At 41.4% G+C, this 16,891-nt stretch overlaps 2 protein-coding genes across 2 annotated transcripts; both read right to left on the bottom strand.

Moving 5' to 3' along the window:
• Positions 1-1,222: 1,222 nt before the first annotated feature.
• On the bottom strand, positions 1,223-1,573 carry LOC138898221 (uncharacterized). Its single transcript, XM_070184269.1, has one exon. The coding sequence runs from the start codon at positions 1,571-1,573 to the stop codon at positions 1,223-1,225; it is 351 nt and encodes a 116-aa protein (XP_070040370.1).
• Positions 1,574-1,606: 33 nt separating this feature from the next.
• Positions 1,607-4,523, bottom strand: LOC138898220 (uncharacterized). Its single transcript, XM_070184268.1, has 5 exons — positions 4,128-4,523; positions 3,738-4,043; positions 3,207-3,431; positions 2,513-2,975; positions 1,607-1,737 (listed from the first exon to the last, which is right to left on the bottom strand). The coding sequence occupies exons 1-5, from the start codon at positions 4,521-4,523 to the stop codon at positions 1,607-1,609; spliced, it is 1,521 nt and encodes a 506-aa protein (XP_070040369.1).
• Positions 4,524-16,891: the final 12,368 nt, after the last annotated feature.

Genomic DNA, 16,891 nt, shown 5'->3' with positions numbered 1-16,891 from the left:
TGAAGTTACCTCAGCGCGGACCGCATACTTTTGAGTGCGGTTGCGAAAACCCATCGCAGACCGCACAAAATTGAGTGCGGCCACATAATCGATTTGTTGGGTCTCTGCAGTTTAATTGTACGGATCGCACAAACTTAAGTGTGGCCGCAAAAACTAACCGCGGACCGCACAAAATTGAGTGAGGCCGCGAAAACTTAGCAATGATAAGTGCTTTCAACCTAGAGTATCACGGATCGCACAATTTTGTATGCAGCCGACTATCCTAGCGCGGACCGCACAAAAATATGTGCGGCCGCGAAATCCAAATTAGAGTGGCACTTAAGTACGATTAATACTAGGGTTTTCACTAATTAGGCATGATTTGTGGCAATTTAACAATAACGGCTACTAACCCCAGACCCCAATATGCATTCAAACACTACCCAAATATTTCTAAACAAGAATTAAGCATTAATTCACGTTTTTGGCATGAATTTAACCCTAGATAAAAAGAAAACTACAACAAAGAGAAAAGAAGAGAAAAATATGAAATTAATTCATTGAAATTAACATACCAGTAATGAAATGTAGTAGGAAATCAACAATTGATGAATATGGGATGAGATTGAACACTAGAAATAGTGCATTATGCTTCAGAGGTCAGAGTGTGTAAAGTGTAAATAGTCTCAAAAAGTTCTATTTATACTTTGGCCCACCGACTTAACTGAGTGCGGCCGCAAAATTTTGGCGCGGTCCGCACTCTTTACCTTTTCTAACTCAGCAGTTGATTCAGTGACGCGGTCCGCATAAAAATGGAAAGGATTTTATCTGGCCAAACTTCAGAGAGTTGGCATTTTATATCTTCCAGCTGTGCGACCACACACAAAATTGTGCGGCCGCGAAGGGCTTGTACGTCCGCATTATTCTGGTGCGGTCCGCACAATTTCACCACTTGGCCAATTTTTGTCTTGTCAATTTTTTGCACTGCACACTCAATTCCCACATACACTTCACAACCAGTTAGTCCAAAACAATGCCTAATCTAACAAGAAAATCAAAAGAAAGAAAAACACATGGGTTGCCTCCCAAGAAGAGCTTGATTTAACGTCGCAGCACGACGCATGTTACCATCATTCATTTGAAATGGAGCAATGCCACAACGTGGCCATCATCAACCTTACCAAGGTAGTGCTTCACCCGGTGCCTATTGACTCTGAAGATCTCACCATTCTTATTTTTCAAATCAAGAGCACCAAAAGGAGTCACATGCCACTTCAAAAGGACCACACCACTTTGGTTTAAGCTTTCCCAGAAACATCTGTAACCGAGAGTTGAATAAAAGAACGAGGTCACCTTCTTTAAATTCTTTATTCCGGATATACTTATCATGTAGGTACTTTATCTTGTCCTTATACAAGGACGAACTGGAGTAAGCATGGAACCGGAACTCATCAAGTTCATTCAACTGCTCCACCCGAAGATTGGCAGCTACATCCCATTCAAGGTTTAATTTATTCAATGCCCACATGGCCTTATGCTCTAATTCCACCGGAAGGTGACATGCTTTCCCAAACACCAACCGATATAGAGACATACTAATTGGAGTCTTGTAAGTTGTTCTATAATCTCAAAGAGCATCGTCAAGTTTCCTTGACCAATCAGTCCGATTTGCATTGGCAGTCTTGGATAGAATACTCTTGATCTCCCTGTTGGAGACTTCAACTTGTCCACTTGCCTGGGGGTGATAGGGGTTGACACCTTGTGAGTGACACCATACTTAGAGAGTAAAATGTCAAAGGCTTTGTTACAAAAATATGAACCCCCATCACTAATGATGGCCCTTGGGGTACCAAACCTTGTGAATATGTTCTTATTCAAGAAATCTAACACAATCTGAGCTTCATTATTGGGCAAAGCCACGACTTAAACCTATTTGGACACGTGATCCACATTTACCAATATATAGATGTTCCCACATGAGCTCACAAATTACCCATAAAGTGAATTCCCCAAACATCAAAAATATCAATCTACGGGATGGCGGTGAGAGGCATATCATTTTTCTTGGAGATCCCACCGGCCCTTTGACAATCATCACAACGCTTAACGAGCTCGCTAGCATCTTTGTAAAATGTAGGCCAATAGAATCCACAGTTTAGGACCTTTGTAGCAGTTCTCGCCCCATCATGGTAACTACCATAGGGTGAAGAATGGCAAGCTTCAAAAATACCCAATTGCTCTTCTTCTGGAACACATCTCCGGATAACACCATCAGTGCAAATTTTGAAGAGATATAGCTCATCCCAATAGTAGTCCAGGCAGTCTCGTTTGAGCTTCTTCCTTTGGTTTGAGGAGAACTCATTCGGAACAATGCCACTCACAAGATAGTTGGCTACATCGGCAAACCATGGCATCCCAGTCATAGAAATGGAAAGGAGTTGTTCATCAGGAAATGAATCATTGATCTTAAGGCCATCATGTGGCCTCCCCTCCTCCTCTAATCGGTAAAAGTGGTCCGCCACTTGATTTTTACTTCCCTTTCGGTCTTGAATCTCTAGATCAAACTCTTGCAATATAAGCACCCATTGCATCAACCTTGCCTTAGAGCCTTTCTTGCTCATCAAATAATGAAGTACCGCATGGTCGGTGAGAACAATCACCTTTGTACCCATTAGGTACGGGCGAAACTTCTCCATAGCAAAGACAATGGCTAGGAGTTCTTTATCTATCACCGTATAGTTGACTTGGGCCTTGTTCATGGTCTTGCTAGCATAGTAGACAGGATGAAAGATCTTATTAATTCGTTGCCCCAATACCGCACCAACTGCCACATCACTTGCCTCATACATGAGCTCAAATGGTAAGCTCCAATTTAGCGCGGTAATAATAGGAGTGGTAGTCAACTTATACTTGAGTAGTTCAAATGCCTTCATACAATCTTTATTGAAAGGAAACTTGGCATCTTTCTCCAAGAGTTTGCACAAGGGGTTTACCACCTTAGAAAAGTCCATGATGAATCAGCGTTAAAACCCTGCATGACCTAGAAAGCTTCTCACTCATTTTACTGAAGTATAGGGAGAGAGTTTGGATATCACTTCAATTTTTGCTTTATCAACCTTAATACCATTCTTGGAAATCATGTGACCGAGGACAATGCCCTCGTTGACCATAAAGTGACACTTCTCCCAATTCAGCACCAAGTTAGTTTCTTCACAATGTGCCAATACCTTATCCAAGTTATCCAAGCACTCTTCAAAAGAACCCCCCACGACAGAAAAATCATCCATGAAAACCTCGAGAATGTCCTCCACCATATCAGTGAATATGGACATCATACACCGCTGAAAGGTTGCCGGTGCATTGCATAACCCGAATGGCATCTGCGAGAATACAAAAGTGCCATATGGACAAGTGAAGGTGGTCTTCTCTTGGTCTTCAGGTGCAATAAGAATCTGGTTATATCCGGAATATCCATCCAAGAAGCAATAATAATCACGTCCGGCTAACCTATCCAACATTTGATCAAGAAATGGAAGCGAAAAATGGTCTTTCCGCGTAACTTTGTTGAGCTTTCTATAGTCTATGCACACTCTCCACCCGGTGACACTTCTTGTGGGGATCAATTTATTTTTATCATTTGTGATCATAGTCATGCCCCCTTTCTTTGGGACACATTGCACCGGCGAGGTCCACGAACTAATGAAAATGGGGTAAACCACCCCGGCGTCCAACCACTTGATGATCTCTTTCTTTACTACCTCTTGCATGGCCTCATTCAATCGTCTTTGATGTTCCATAGAGGATTTGGCATCCTCCTTCAAAATGATTTTGTGCATGCAAAAAGCGGGGCTTATACCCCGAATATCCGCCAATGTCCAACTTATTGCTTTCTTCCTCCTTTGAAGCACCGCAAGAATGGCATCTACTTGCACGTTAGTTAAGCACGAGGAAAGAATAATAGGTAAAGTGGAACAAGGGCCTAGAAACTCATACCTAAGGTGTGAAGGCAAAGGCTTTAACTCCAAGGTGGGAGGCTCCTCGATTGATTCCTTTGTTGGTGGAGTCTTCCATTTTTTGAGATCCAAGGAAAGTTTTTAGGGCTTATAAATATATGATCCCATTCCTTGCAAAGCATTGACACATTCTACAAAGCCTTCCTTCTCATCCTCATCATGATTCAACAACACAATTTCCAATGTATCTTCCACATTTATCACAGCACTTGTGTCATCGACGATTACTTCGGTCACCAGATCCACAAATGAATACACTTCGTTTCTATTTGGCTGACTCATTGATTTACAAACATGGTACACCACTTTTTCATCGCCCACCCGAAAGGTGAGCTCTCCAGCTTCCAAATCAACTAAGGCCTTCCCTGTAGCAACGAAAGGTCTCCCCATAATGATTGACACCTCATAATCAACCTCACAGTCAAGTATCACAAAATTTGCGGGGAGGATGAACTTGTCGACCCTAACTAACACATCATCAATTATCCCCAATGGATTTTTCATTGTCCGATCCACCATTTGCAGCCTCATGGATGTGGGTATTGGTTACCCAATCCCCAATTTTTTGAACATAGAATATGGCATTAAGTTAATGCCTGCCCCCAGATCACATAGAGCTTTGGCGAAATTGGCAATCCCAATAGTGCACAAGATTGTGAAAGCACCGGGGTCTTCCAACTTTAGAGCCATGGAGTGCACCATAGCACTCACTTGATGTGTCATTTTGATCATTTCACAGTTCATTGATCTCTTCTTTGTTACCAAATCCTTCATGAACTTGGCATATCCCAGCATTTGTTCTAAGTCTTCAACCAACGACATATTTATGGACAAACTTTTCATCATATCAATGAATTTCTTGAATTGATTCTCATTATTTTGCTTTGAAAGTCTCTAAGGGTATGGAGGAGGAGGCCTTGGCATTTGTACCTTAGATGTCAGTCACGTGCTCCCTAGACGGGTTCACTTCTTCTTGCATCTCCTCCACATTTTCATCAATATCAATCCTCGCTTCTTTATTAGCTTGAACATCATTTCTTGGCTCATCATCATCCTGCACCAACACATCATCGCCCACATGTTTTCTTTGGTTTGAGGTACTAGCAACTCCACCTCTCCCACTTCTTTTTGTCACGTCCATTGCATGCCCCGTATTCCCACCTTTCGGGTTCACCACCGTATCACTAGGTAGTGCCCCCTTTTGGCGAGTATTTAAAGCTTGAGAAATTTGGCCAAGTTGAACCTCCATGTTGCGGATAGAAGTGTTGTGGGAGGATAATTGGGCATCGGAGTTGGCGTTTTTCTCCATCATTTGCTTAAACATATTTTTAATCCGTCTCATTTCACTATTGGAAGAACTAGGACCTTGCGACGGATATGGAGGCGGGTTGCTTGGTTGTTGATACATCAGGGGCCTCTGAAAGCCCGACCCCCAACTTCCTTGATTGTTATTGTTCCAACCTCCTTGATTATTGTTGTTCCTCCAATTGTTTTGATTGTTGCCACCCCAATTACCTTAATTATTTCCTCCCCAATTTCCTTGATTACCCCAATAGCTTGACCATGATCGTATAGCTCCTTGTGCAGGTGAATAACATTTGGGTCACCCTGAGGAACATTGGCTCTACTTTGCCACGCCGAAGATGTGTCCGCCATTTCATCCAAGATTTCACAAGCTTTAGAATAAGGCGTGTTCATGAAGTTACCCCCACCGAGTTGATTTACCACACACTGATTTGTTGTGTTGATCCCCCTGTAGAAGGTATGTTGGAACATGGCCTCAGTCATATCATTGTTCGGCCATTCTTTGACCATGGTGCGATATCTTTTCCAAATCTCGTGCATTGGCTCATTGGGCTCTTGTTTGAAAGCTAAAATTTCATCTCTTAGTGTAGCCATATGTGCCGGAGAGAAGAATTTGGCAATGAACTTCTCAACCAACTCATCCCAAGTGTGGATGGAATGATTGGGCAGTCTCTCTAACCAGTCCAAAGCCTTTCCCCGTAGAGAAAAGGGAAATAGCCTTAACCGCAGTGCATCCTCGGTGACATTTGTTTGTTTTCTCCCCCAACAAGTATCAACGAACCCTTTGAGATGCTTGTAGGCATTTTGGTGTGGAGCTCCGGTGAAGAAACCCCGCTGCTCAAGCAGTGTAAGCATCGCGTTGGTAATTTGGAAGTTGCACGCCCTAATTCGGGGCGGGACTATTGCACTTGCATAGCCCTCATTCGGTAACACCCGGTGCGCTGCTCTTGGTGGAGGCGGGTGGCCTCGCATGTTTACTTGAAGCTCGGGATGAACCTCATCCACTTGATTGTCATCTACCTCCTCCCCCAATGGTAAATTTCCGAGGGGCTCATTGTTAAGGGCCATTTTGTACCTAAAAGCAATTCATAAAAAATATTAGTGACTCAGAAGGAAAGAAAGACAAAACATACAAATACTTAGATATATAGCTAAATCCGTTTAATTCCCCGGCAACGGCGCCAAAACTTGATATGTGCCAAACCTACACCATAATTGAGTAGCGAGGCGGTCGATGTAATAATAAACCCAACAAAGGTCGGGATTGAATCCACAGAGAGTTAGAATGTGGGATTAGGTGTATATCTAAGTTAATTGTAAGTTTTAGCTTTAATTTCACTTCCACAAACTTGATTAGTTCTTCTATTTCTAACTTTACTCTAAAGATTGCAATAATTAAAACTAAGAACAATATTTTTGTTGTTGTTTTTTAAATGTTTAAAGAGACTAGGGTAGTGACTTCTACCTAGGTGGATATCTAACGGGTAGCAAAAATCTAGGGCAAGCTTGATTAGTTGGGCTTGTAATATAGCTATCACACCCAGGTACTCACTCTATACCTCTTGGTAGTTTGAGTGATTTTACCCAATTTGGCTTTCTCAAGTCTAAATGGGTATTCATGCAAATCAAGTGATATTGGCTCAAGTTGGGTATTACTATCTCTAGGTTTAACCCTTTAATTGGGGCTATCAATTTCTTGAGTTCACCCTACTTCCTTGTTAGCCGAGTTTTCCTAGACTTAGTCCCTCTTTTTCAAGTAGAGACTAAGTCATAAAGGCATGAATCAATATTTGCAACCATTAATTCTTCAGTTCTAGCAAGAATTAGGCTAAATATTACTAACCAATTCACATTCAAGCCCTAAAATCAAATACCCATTAAATACGCATACTAGGTTGGGTCAAAACCTTAGCTATGGGTTTAGCTACTCATGGAAATAGCAGAAATTAAAGATGAAATGAAGATAAAATCCATAATATTAATTTGTGGAATGAAAATCTAATGTTAAAAAGTGAAACTAGTACAAAAATTCCAAAAACAGAAAAGTCAGTCGTACACAAAACATAACATAACCTAAAAATGACAAAAAGTTCTATTTGTACTAAGATGAAAATATCTAACAAAAATGCCCATGCGGAGGTTGTGCGGCAGCGTAATTCTGAGTGCGGCCGCACTCTTGCTTTTGCGGCAGCATAATTCTAATGCGGTCCGCGTTCTTCTCTTTTGGATTTGGGTTGAGTTAAACTTTCGCGAACCGCATAATTCTAAGTGCGGTCGCGCTCCAGATTATGCGGCTGCATAAAAGTGGCGTGGTCCGCACTTGCTTGAGTTTGGCTTGAAATCAACTCTCTGGTTCTTCATTTCGCAGAACGCGTAATTTCTATCGCGACCACATAAGGGATTCTGTGGCCGAACAATTCTGGTGCGGTCCGCACTTCTCTCTTTTTCTCATGTTGTCAGCTCTCTGAATCTCAGTCATCGCGGTTCGCGTAATTTCAACCGCGGCCCGCACATGGACTTTCATGGCCGCACATTTCTGGTGTGGTCCGCGCTCATCATTTAGGCCAAAAATCACTCTATGAATCTCCTTCTCGCGGATCGCGTAATTTTTATCGCGGCTGCATCATGGCTTTCGCGGCCGCACAATATTTGTGCAGTCCTCGCTTCAGACCTCTTTGCTCAGCCTTGGTTTTTGTTCAACTTTTGACTCCTTTGTGAGTTGATTTTGATTCCTTTGGCTCATTTTGAACAATTCTTGCAAGCAAGCATATTTCATTAGTTTCCGGGAATACCTCCAAGCATTTTTGGCCTAAAACACAAGTAAAAGAGAGCAAATAATAGGTTAAACTCCCTACTTATCAGTTGGAATGATCATTTGTCGCTCATAGAGTTTACCTACAATAACAGTTATCATACTAACATTCAGATGGCACAGTTTGAGGCTTAATATGGTAGAAGATGTAGATCTCTCATTGGATGGTTCGAGATTGGGAAAGCAGAGTTGATAGGGCCATACCTTATGCATCAGGCTATGGAGAAGGTTAAGATCATTAAGGAAAGGTTGAAAACCACTCAAAGTCATTAGAAGTCCTATTCAGATGTGCGTCACAGAGATTTGGAGTTCAAAGAAAATGATTTAATATTCATGAAGGTTTCCCCCATGAAGGGTATAATGCGGTTTGGTAAGAAATTGAGTCCGAGGTATGTCGGACCGTACATAGTCATTCAGAGGATTGGTCGGTAGCTTACAAGCTTGAACTACCTCCAGAGATGTCTTTAGTGCGCCCAGTGTTTCACATATTCATGTTGGAGAAGGTGGTTGGAGATCTGTCGCTTATTGTTCCGGATGAGACTGTAGAGGTTAATGAAGAACTGACTTATGAAGAGATTCCAGTTGCCATTCTTGATAGAAAAGTCTGAAAGCTAAGAAATAATGAAATTGCCTCTGTGAAAGCACTATGGAAAAACCAACAGGTCGAAGAGGCCACCTGGGAAGACGAGGAAGAAATGAAGAAGAAGTAGCCTCATTTGTTTGAATAACTATGTATTTATGAAGTTATGTTCTATGAAAATGTTAAGAGTTTACCTTCTATGAATTATGTTTCACTTGTACGGAATCATTCAGAGGATTGGTCGGGTGTCTTACAAGATTGAACTACCTCCAGAGATGTCTTTAATTCACCCGGTGTTTCACGTATCTATGTTGAAGAAGGTGATTGGAGATCCGTCGCTTATTATTCCGGTTAAGAGTGTAGAGGTAAATGAAGAACTGACTTATGAAGAGATTCTAGTTGTCATTCTTGATAGGCAAGTCTGAAAGCTAAAAAATAAAGAAATTGCCTCTATGAAAGTAATATGGCGAAACCAACAGGTCGAAGAGGCCACCTGGGAAGACGAGGAAGAAATAAAGAAGAAGTAGCCTCATTTGTTTGAATAACTATGTATTTATGAAGTTGTGTTCTATGAAAATATTAAGAGTTTACCTTCTATGAATTATGTTTCACTTGTACAATTAATGTTAAGGGCGTTCTTTTTTGGTAATATACTGCTCATGAGGCCACGGTTGGTGTTATTTTCATGTTATATTGCGTCGTTGGATTATGTATATGTTGTTAGGATTGGTTCCTCGATTCTCTGACAGGTGGATAGGCCCAGTTATAGGGCAAACTCTGGCAAAAATTTTGGAAATTTAGGGAGTTCGTAAAAGATTTGGAACTGTTGGTGCGTGAAGTAATAGCTGAATCACATTGGATGCTAATTGCGGATTTTGACCCTCATTCGAGACTAATGATCTGAAGCGGGGGAGGATGTAAGGCCCCGTAAAAATTTCACCTAAAATCTGGGGTTTCGTGGCGCCGAGGTACGTGACCGCAGAACCACTTTGTGGGCTACAGATCGGCCGTAGAGTGAAGCATATTTTGAGCAAATTTTGAGAACTATTATGCGGCCCATTATGTGATCGCATAACCATTTCACGAGCCGCATATCCGTCGCAGAAGCCAGCATGAGAAATTTTGGAAGAAGGTTCTGCGGTCCTTTATGCGACCGCAAAATTGGTCTGCGGACCGCAGACCTGTCGCATACTTGCACAAAAATGTCCAGTTCCGGAGGGCCATTATGTGGTCCATTTTGCAAACTGCAGAAGTGTTATGTGGTTCTCTATGCGACCACAGATCTGCATCGGGGCTTCCTTTTTTCTAATTTCATAACCCAACCCCATTTCAATATATAATAGTTATGGACCATTTGTAAAGAAAAAGTCTGATATTTCTAAAGAGAGAAAGTGATATAGAGTGAGAGAGAAAGTTCCTAAGCTTATTGTTCATCAATTCTTGCTCAAAAGTTGGAGAATTCACTAGGAAAACTCACTAGGTCTTCATCCTAGAGATCGAAGTTGCTAAGATTTCTGAAACATTGTAGTAATTTAAGGAAACTCAAAATGAGGTATGTTGGATAAACTTCTCTCTTATAATTGAATCCCACGATGTCCTTGTAAGTCCCGAGTTGTTCATTATCACTTGACTATTTCGAGAAAGCCTTGTGTCAGAATATATATGTTCAATATGTATTCCAAATGCTCTTGTCATGTTATGTTACTATTTGAGAATGTGTTCAAAGTATGAGTTGCATATCTAAATGTTATGACTTCAAGTCGTGTTTCAAATGAAAGATATTATGCCAAATTGTGTAGAAATTTCAATGTGCTTAAGACTCTTATTTTCTCATATGTGTACTCAAAGTCTTGAATATAAATGCTTTGTTGTTGATAATCCGTGATAATGTTTGAAAGTGAAAGAGGTTAGCATGAATTATGAAATACGGCCAACGTGCCAAGAATGATATTACATTTGGGCCACTAGTGCCAATGAAACTGAGAAACATGTAAAAGATGTTGAAATGAGTTATAAATCCTTTAAATCATAAACACTTTGGGAGTATCATTAGTCACCGAGGAAGGGTAGGTTGAAATAGCCTAACCCCGAAACTACATGTACCGGTGTAGGAGTGAATTGTGATTTCCCCCCTCATTTGGGATGAGATTGATGTGATGAGAATATTCCCCTTTATTGGGATGAGATAATTGCTATAAAATGGTAATGTCGATCCCTACGGCATTGTGGTGAGACGACCTAGCCGGTCGGGTCATGATCGGACGCCATATCGCACACTTGGTGGTGATTGTGCTTGAAATTATGATTGAGATAATGATTGAAATCGTGATAGTGATTGTGACTGTGGTTGATGTCTTTAGGTGAGACGACCTAGCCGATCGGGGCGTGATCGGACTCCGTGCTAATATCACGGTGGTATATCGGTGCTAAGATCTCCTAACCTAAAATAATGGAAATTTACTTGAAAACTACTCTTGCTCCTAACTTGATGTTTAATAATGTTTGAGGCTTCCATCGATTTTATGACTGTTCTTCCTTGTATTTTTACATGTTCAAATGAGAGGGGTTTTAGTCATACATACTAGTACTATTCCATATGTACTAATGTCCTTTTTTTCCAGGGGCACTGCATCTTTAATGGATGCATGCGGTTCCATAGCATGCGGCATTGATCAGCGATAGCGGTACACCCTCTTCCCAGCTGACTTGGTGAGCCCCACTTCATTTTGGGGTCGCGTATCTTTTGTGCCATGTGTATTATGTTTTGACGTATAGCAGGGGTCTTGTTACAGGCACTATCATAATACTCTTTTGTATCTAATAGAGACTCCGTAGACATAGTGTGGGTTGTATATTGGTGCTAGGAAGGTCAAACTAGTAATGTTGTATTTGTACCACTTCTTCCCCTTCAAACTATGAAAGTGTATGTATTTTGAATCTTATAAACGATGTAACTAATGATAATAAATTGGTGTTGTTCACATGATCCTCCATGATGTCTAACTAATGAAACAGATATCATCTTTATTCATTAGTAAGTTCGGGTAGAAGGTATTGTACAGGCTTGCTCAGCCAGGTTATCTCGGTTGAGCACCGGTCGCCTGAGGTCGGAGCGTGACACTTTTCAACCAGGTCGGCATGTTCCCGCTTCAGGGTCGAAGCTTCCTTCTGAGCCTTGTCCAGCTCGGCCTGAAGGTCTTTGACAGCTCTCTCCTGTTGCTCACTAAGAAGCATGTACATGTCCTTCTTCCGGACTTGCTCTTTGATCTCGAACTCCAACTGGCTGATTTCCAAGCGGTACTAGAGGAAGCTCTCATGGTGAAGCACTGAGTCCTGTAAAACAACAAAACTAGTAAAAGATATCAAAAATTAAGTGGAATTCAAAAGGGAGTGAAAAAGTGTTGATGTCTTACCCGGTGCAGCGCCTGCCGTGCCTCATTGAAAAGACTTGATGCGCCCACCTTGTTCATCTTTGCCTGGTCCTTTTCGGTCACCAGGCATCAGAGGTAACTGGCTACGCCCACAGGAGCAGATAGAACCCAAGCATCCTCTTGGACCGTAAAAATAACTATTCTGTTATGGCCGGGGTCCACGCTCTGTGCGGGAAACTGCTTCACCAGTTTTGGGCTCAAACTCGGCCCACCAACTCCTAAGGGCACGTCCTTCTTCGAGATCTTCAGGTCGCCCAGGCCAATAAAATCTTCCAATGTGGACATGTCCATGCCATCGAATAAGGAGTGGAGAGGGTCATCTGCACCCTGAACTCCTTTGCTTGACTTTTCCTTGTCCACTTGGACCTCTTCAAGCATGGAATCGGTATAGGAGGGCGTCTCGATGATATCAATCACACTGGTCGCCTCCTTCAGTACAGGAATGGTTTCTTGGGAGGACACAACATCCATCTCCAGTTCGACCTCTCGAATCATAAGAGGATCGACCTCATGGCCCCTTCCCTCGGTCGTCCCCTGCTCCCCCATAGGGGTCGATCCATGGGCGACAAAGATGTCATTTTCTTTGGGATCATCGTTGAGCCGGTGAAGGAAGTCAGGGTCTGGTACCCTAGACTTTCTTCTTGGGCTTATGAGCCCGGGTAGCCGCCCTCTTTTTTATCTTTGCCTCGGGGTCTGGGGAGCCCGAGGACTTTCTTATCCTCTTCTTCTCCCCTACGACGGCCCCAGACTGTCCCGAAATAGAGGGATCGATAGGTAAGGACGCATCCTTGTCCCTATCTAGTGGCCTAAGTTCGGCTTTCTTAGGCAAACCTACGAAGGAAAGTAAAAAAAGTTAGTTTTATATAAGTTGGGGTGTAGAAATAACTATTTATGCTTACCATGAGAACGGGCCTCACATCTGCCCTTCGAAAGTTTGCGCCACGCATGCTCGTAATAGGACATCTGCTTACAGATTGCCTCAATCCACTCCTTGAGCCGGGGGACTGCATTGGGAACCCGAGCAACAACTGCACGACCATACATACTGGTGATGAGAGAAGAAATAAAGTAAATTTGACACTTAAGGAAAGACTACACTTACGAGATGCATTCCACTTATCAGGGAATGGCAGGAACTCGGAAGGGATCATATCTTCAGTTTTTACCCAAAAAAACGCCCCTGCCATCCTCGTTCTCGATCCTCATCGATTCTCAAAAAGGAAGCCTAGCTGGCTCGGCGAACAAGCTTGATTAGTCCTCCTCGAAAAATTTGGGGACTGTAAAAATGGAGTAGGTGGTCGAGGGTGAACCGAGGAGATTCGGTGTTGTTCACAAAATAGCATAGGAGGATCACGATCATCCAAAGGGAGGGGTGGATTTGCTCGAGGCACACCTCGTACTTCTTACTAAAGGCTAGAACTACTGGGTCTACTGGGCCCAACGCGAATGGGTAAATGTAAACACTTAAATACCCCTCCACATGGGTAGTTATATCATCCATAGGCTCGGGGACTACCATGCCCTCGCCTTCCCATTTACAGTCCTCTCGGACTATGGGAATGGTATCTTCGGTAATGAAGCATATGTATCTCCATGCTCCTTCACCACAGTATTCTTTGGCGGAGACCTTCTCGACTCTGAAGTCATCCCCGATTGAATAGCCCCTAGGTATAAAGCTTTTCATAGGTGGGGGAGGGGCTCTGGGGCCGCCTCGGGAGTAGCCACCTCGGTATCTGTGGCCGGGTGGGTAGATGAAGAGGCAGCCTACTGAGGACCTAATTTTGATGTTTTATCCATTGTAATCTAGGAAGATATAAAGATTTGAAGGAAAAGTATGAAGGTTTGAAGAAAAGAGTATGAAGGTTTGAAGATGGATGAAGATCTAGGTTAGAAATTTAAGAACAAATATGAAGATTTGAAGAAGAGATGAATATATGAAGGTTTAAAAAAGTTGAAAGCCGCTAGAAAATTCGAAGATAAAAGCTAGGATCGGAAAGTGAAAGATGTATAAAAGGTCAAATCTTTTATAGGGGAAAGTATAATCAATACGCCATATTTCACATTCAAAGGCGACCAGCCGATGATCGACATGTGTCCGAAGTCAGAACGACGCGATTGATGGGACGTTTAGGCTTATCCGTTATCTCAGTTATAACGTACGAAGGAAGGAACTGGAGATCATCTATTGTTTCTCATAGTTTAGGCAAACCTACTCTCCTGGAAATGAGGGGACTATCTGTATACGGGTGAAACCGGGGCTAACGCATACCCCGATTTCCCAGTGGGTCAGATGAAGTAAGGATAAGACTACATGGGATCGGAATCGAAGCTGGAAACTTCTTGTATCGAGGCACGAATGTAGTGCTCGCCACCTGGTCTGATAAGACAACATTCCCCAAACCTAGAACGAACTCCGAGACCTCGGAAAGCTTGGCAACGGTTGCACATGACTAACGGTGTGTCGTGATATTTGCACCCCACTAGATATCACGACGCGAATCTCGCCTGATGTCGGTAGTGGATCAGTAATTGACGAGAAAAGAGGACTTTTACCTTTTTTTAGAATTGTAGTAGGGATAAAACTCTTCTACTATATAAAGAGCAGACTTGTATTCAATAACACACATTGTAACATGCAAACCAAGGCAATACATATTCATTTTTCTGCTCTCTAGCTCTCCTATTTTTTATGAAGAGAATGAATCTTTTTCTCGAAACATCAAAAAATAATGGGTCGGGATCTCCTGCGGGAATGATTTGGAAGATCCAAAACCAAAAATAGTGGTATTTGCTAGCTACAACATAATGGAGGCAGTCACTCAATATAGATTAATCCGAAATCTGATTAAAATTCAATAACCTATGGGTACATAAGAAATGTAGCTATTGAAAAGTTCTTATTTTACTGTTGTTCTTTACACAAAATTGGCTTTGAATTGAGAGTCCAGCCGAGGGCAGAACTACTGTCCAGCGTTAATCCAAGCCCGACCTTAATATCACAATTGGTTTGATTATTCCTTTTGTCTTTAACTCATTTATCTGACATTCTTGATTATTTATGTTAATCTATCTGCATATCCTTCAAACCGCATATAAATTTAATTATTATCCGTTGTAAGGGTAAACAAATTTATTACTTAATAGAACATATAAAACAAAATACATATGCACAAACAAGGGTTGTATTGGAGTAGTAAAGTGAAAACAATCATTCACTTAGCCAGAAGTCTCGGATCGAGTCTTGATCAGTATGAAGTAACCTTTTTTAAAGAGCACTTTACCCCAAATGTAGAACTTTTTGATGTGAATCCGAAGGTTTAATCGACCCCAATGCGGATACCAGACACCGCAGGGAAAACCAAAAAATAAAAAATTAGAGTAATAATTACATGCACATGCATAATATCATCACCCTAGGTAGCAAGAAAATTGTGGTCGGTGTTGCCACCTATAAAGCAACAAGAACATTGATACAGTGGGTGATGTATATGAAAGGGATCAGATCAATTTGTGTGCTTAGATCATAAGAGATATTGTGCTATAAATTATTAAACTTTTTTTAAAGATTATATTAAATAATTCAATCTTTGAATATCTGCAAAAATGCATACACCAGCAAACTTGCAACAGATACATCATACAAGGCAGATGCGTTTCCCTTAATTTCTTACATTCTTTCTTAATTATCTTAGCAATAGTCTTTCAATTATTTTATGGCTATGAAACTGACGACTTAATTACGTGCTTTACATGCACTTTTTTAACCAAACAATTGTTCCAAATAAAAAGGATTGATGTAAAAGTTGAAGAGACGTGAATGAAATGGTAATGAAGCCAGGGGCGTAGCCACTTGTGATGAAGGGTGTTCAGCTGAATATTGATTGGAAAATTATACAGAGTGTATAGAAAATAATATTATGTATAGATCAAAAAAATAATTTTTATTAGTTTGTGATGGATGTATCCTCCTCCCTTGACCACATATCTAGCTCGATACGAACTACAAATAGAGAAATTCCTTGAAAGAACAAGAGGGGGGGGTGAATTGTAGACTATTAAAACTTAGTTGACTAAGATTTAGTTTAGTCGACTAGTTTTCGTACAGTACACAGATAAGACAGATGAATGTAGTAAATTTGAAGGCAACACAAGACACAACAGTTTTTATACTGGTTCAGTACCGGTGTGGTACATGCGTCCAATTTCCCTTGGGTCACAAGGGTTCTTTTAGATATTTGATAGAGAATTACAACAGTGATGGTTTTGGCTCATTCACCACCAACGATGTTTATCAATAATGATTTCTGGATGTTGACACAACTCTCTTTTGTATTCTAACTCCTTCTATTTTTTATGACACTTGTAGACTCAAGAATACAGTCTTTGTACTTAGATTTAGAGAGACTTAGAAGATAGTATTTGTAGTTGCGAACAACACTCCCTTGAGTTCACCAGTGACCTTATAGGCAAGTATTGTTGAGTGTTTGTGTCTGATTCTAACAAGGTATCTTTGATTTCTTCAAGAGAGATGATTGTTGGATTAGAGCAGGGTGTCTCTAATTTCTTCGAGAGAGAGATGGGCTGGAATTTGTTAAATCATGGAGTGATTTGTTCCATGCCATTCCCATGCCGAGATACTTCATACTTACTTTGAAGAGATGAGCGCATGTCAAATGGTTTCCAGTTTGTGGGGAAGATTAAATAATAAAGGAGTGCTTGATGACAAGAAGCACCACTTCCAATTGTATCCCACTATGATGTGTTTCCCACC

Source organism: Nicotiana tomentosiformis, chromosome 8 (genome assembly GCF_000390325.3).
Source record: "Nicotiana tomentosiformis chromosome 8, ASM39032v3, whole genome shotgun sequence".
NCBI lineage: Eukaryota > Viridiplantae > Streptophyta > Magnoliopsida > Solanales > Solanaceae > Nicotiana > Nicotiana tomentosiformis.
The sequence above is the reverse complement of the archived record's forward strand: the minus strand, read 5'-3'. Positions and strand labels throughout refer to the sequence as shown.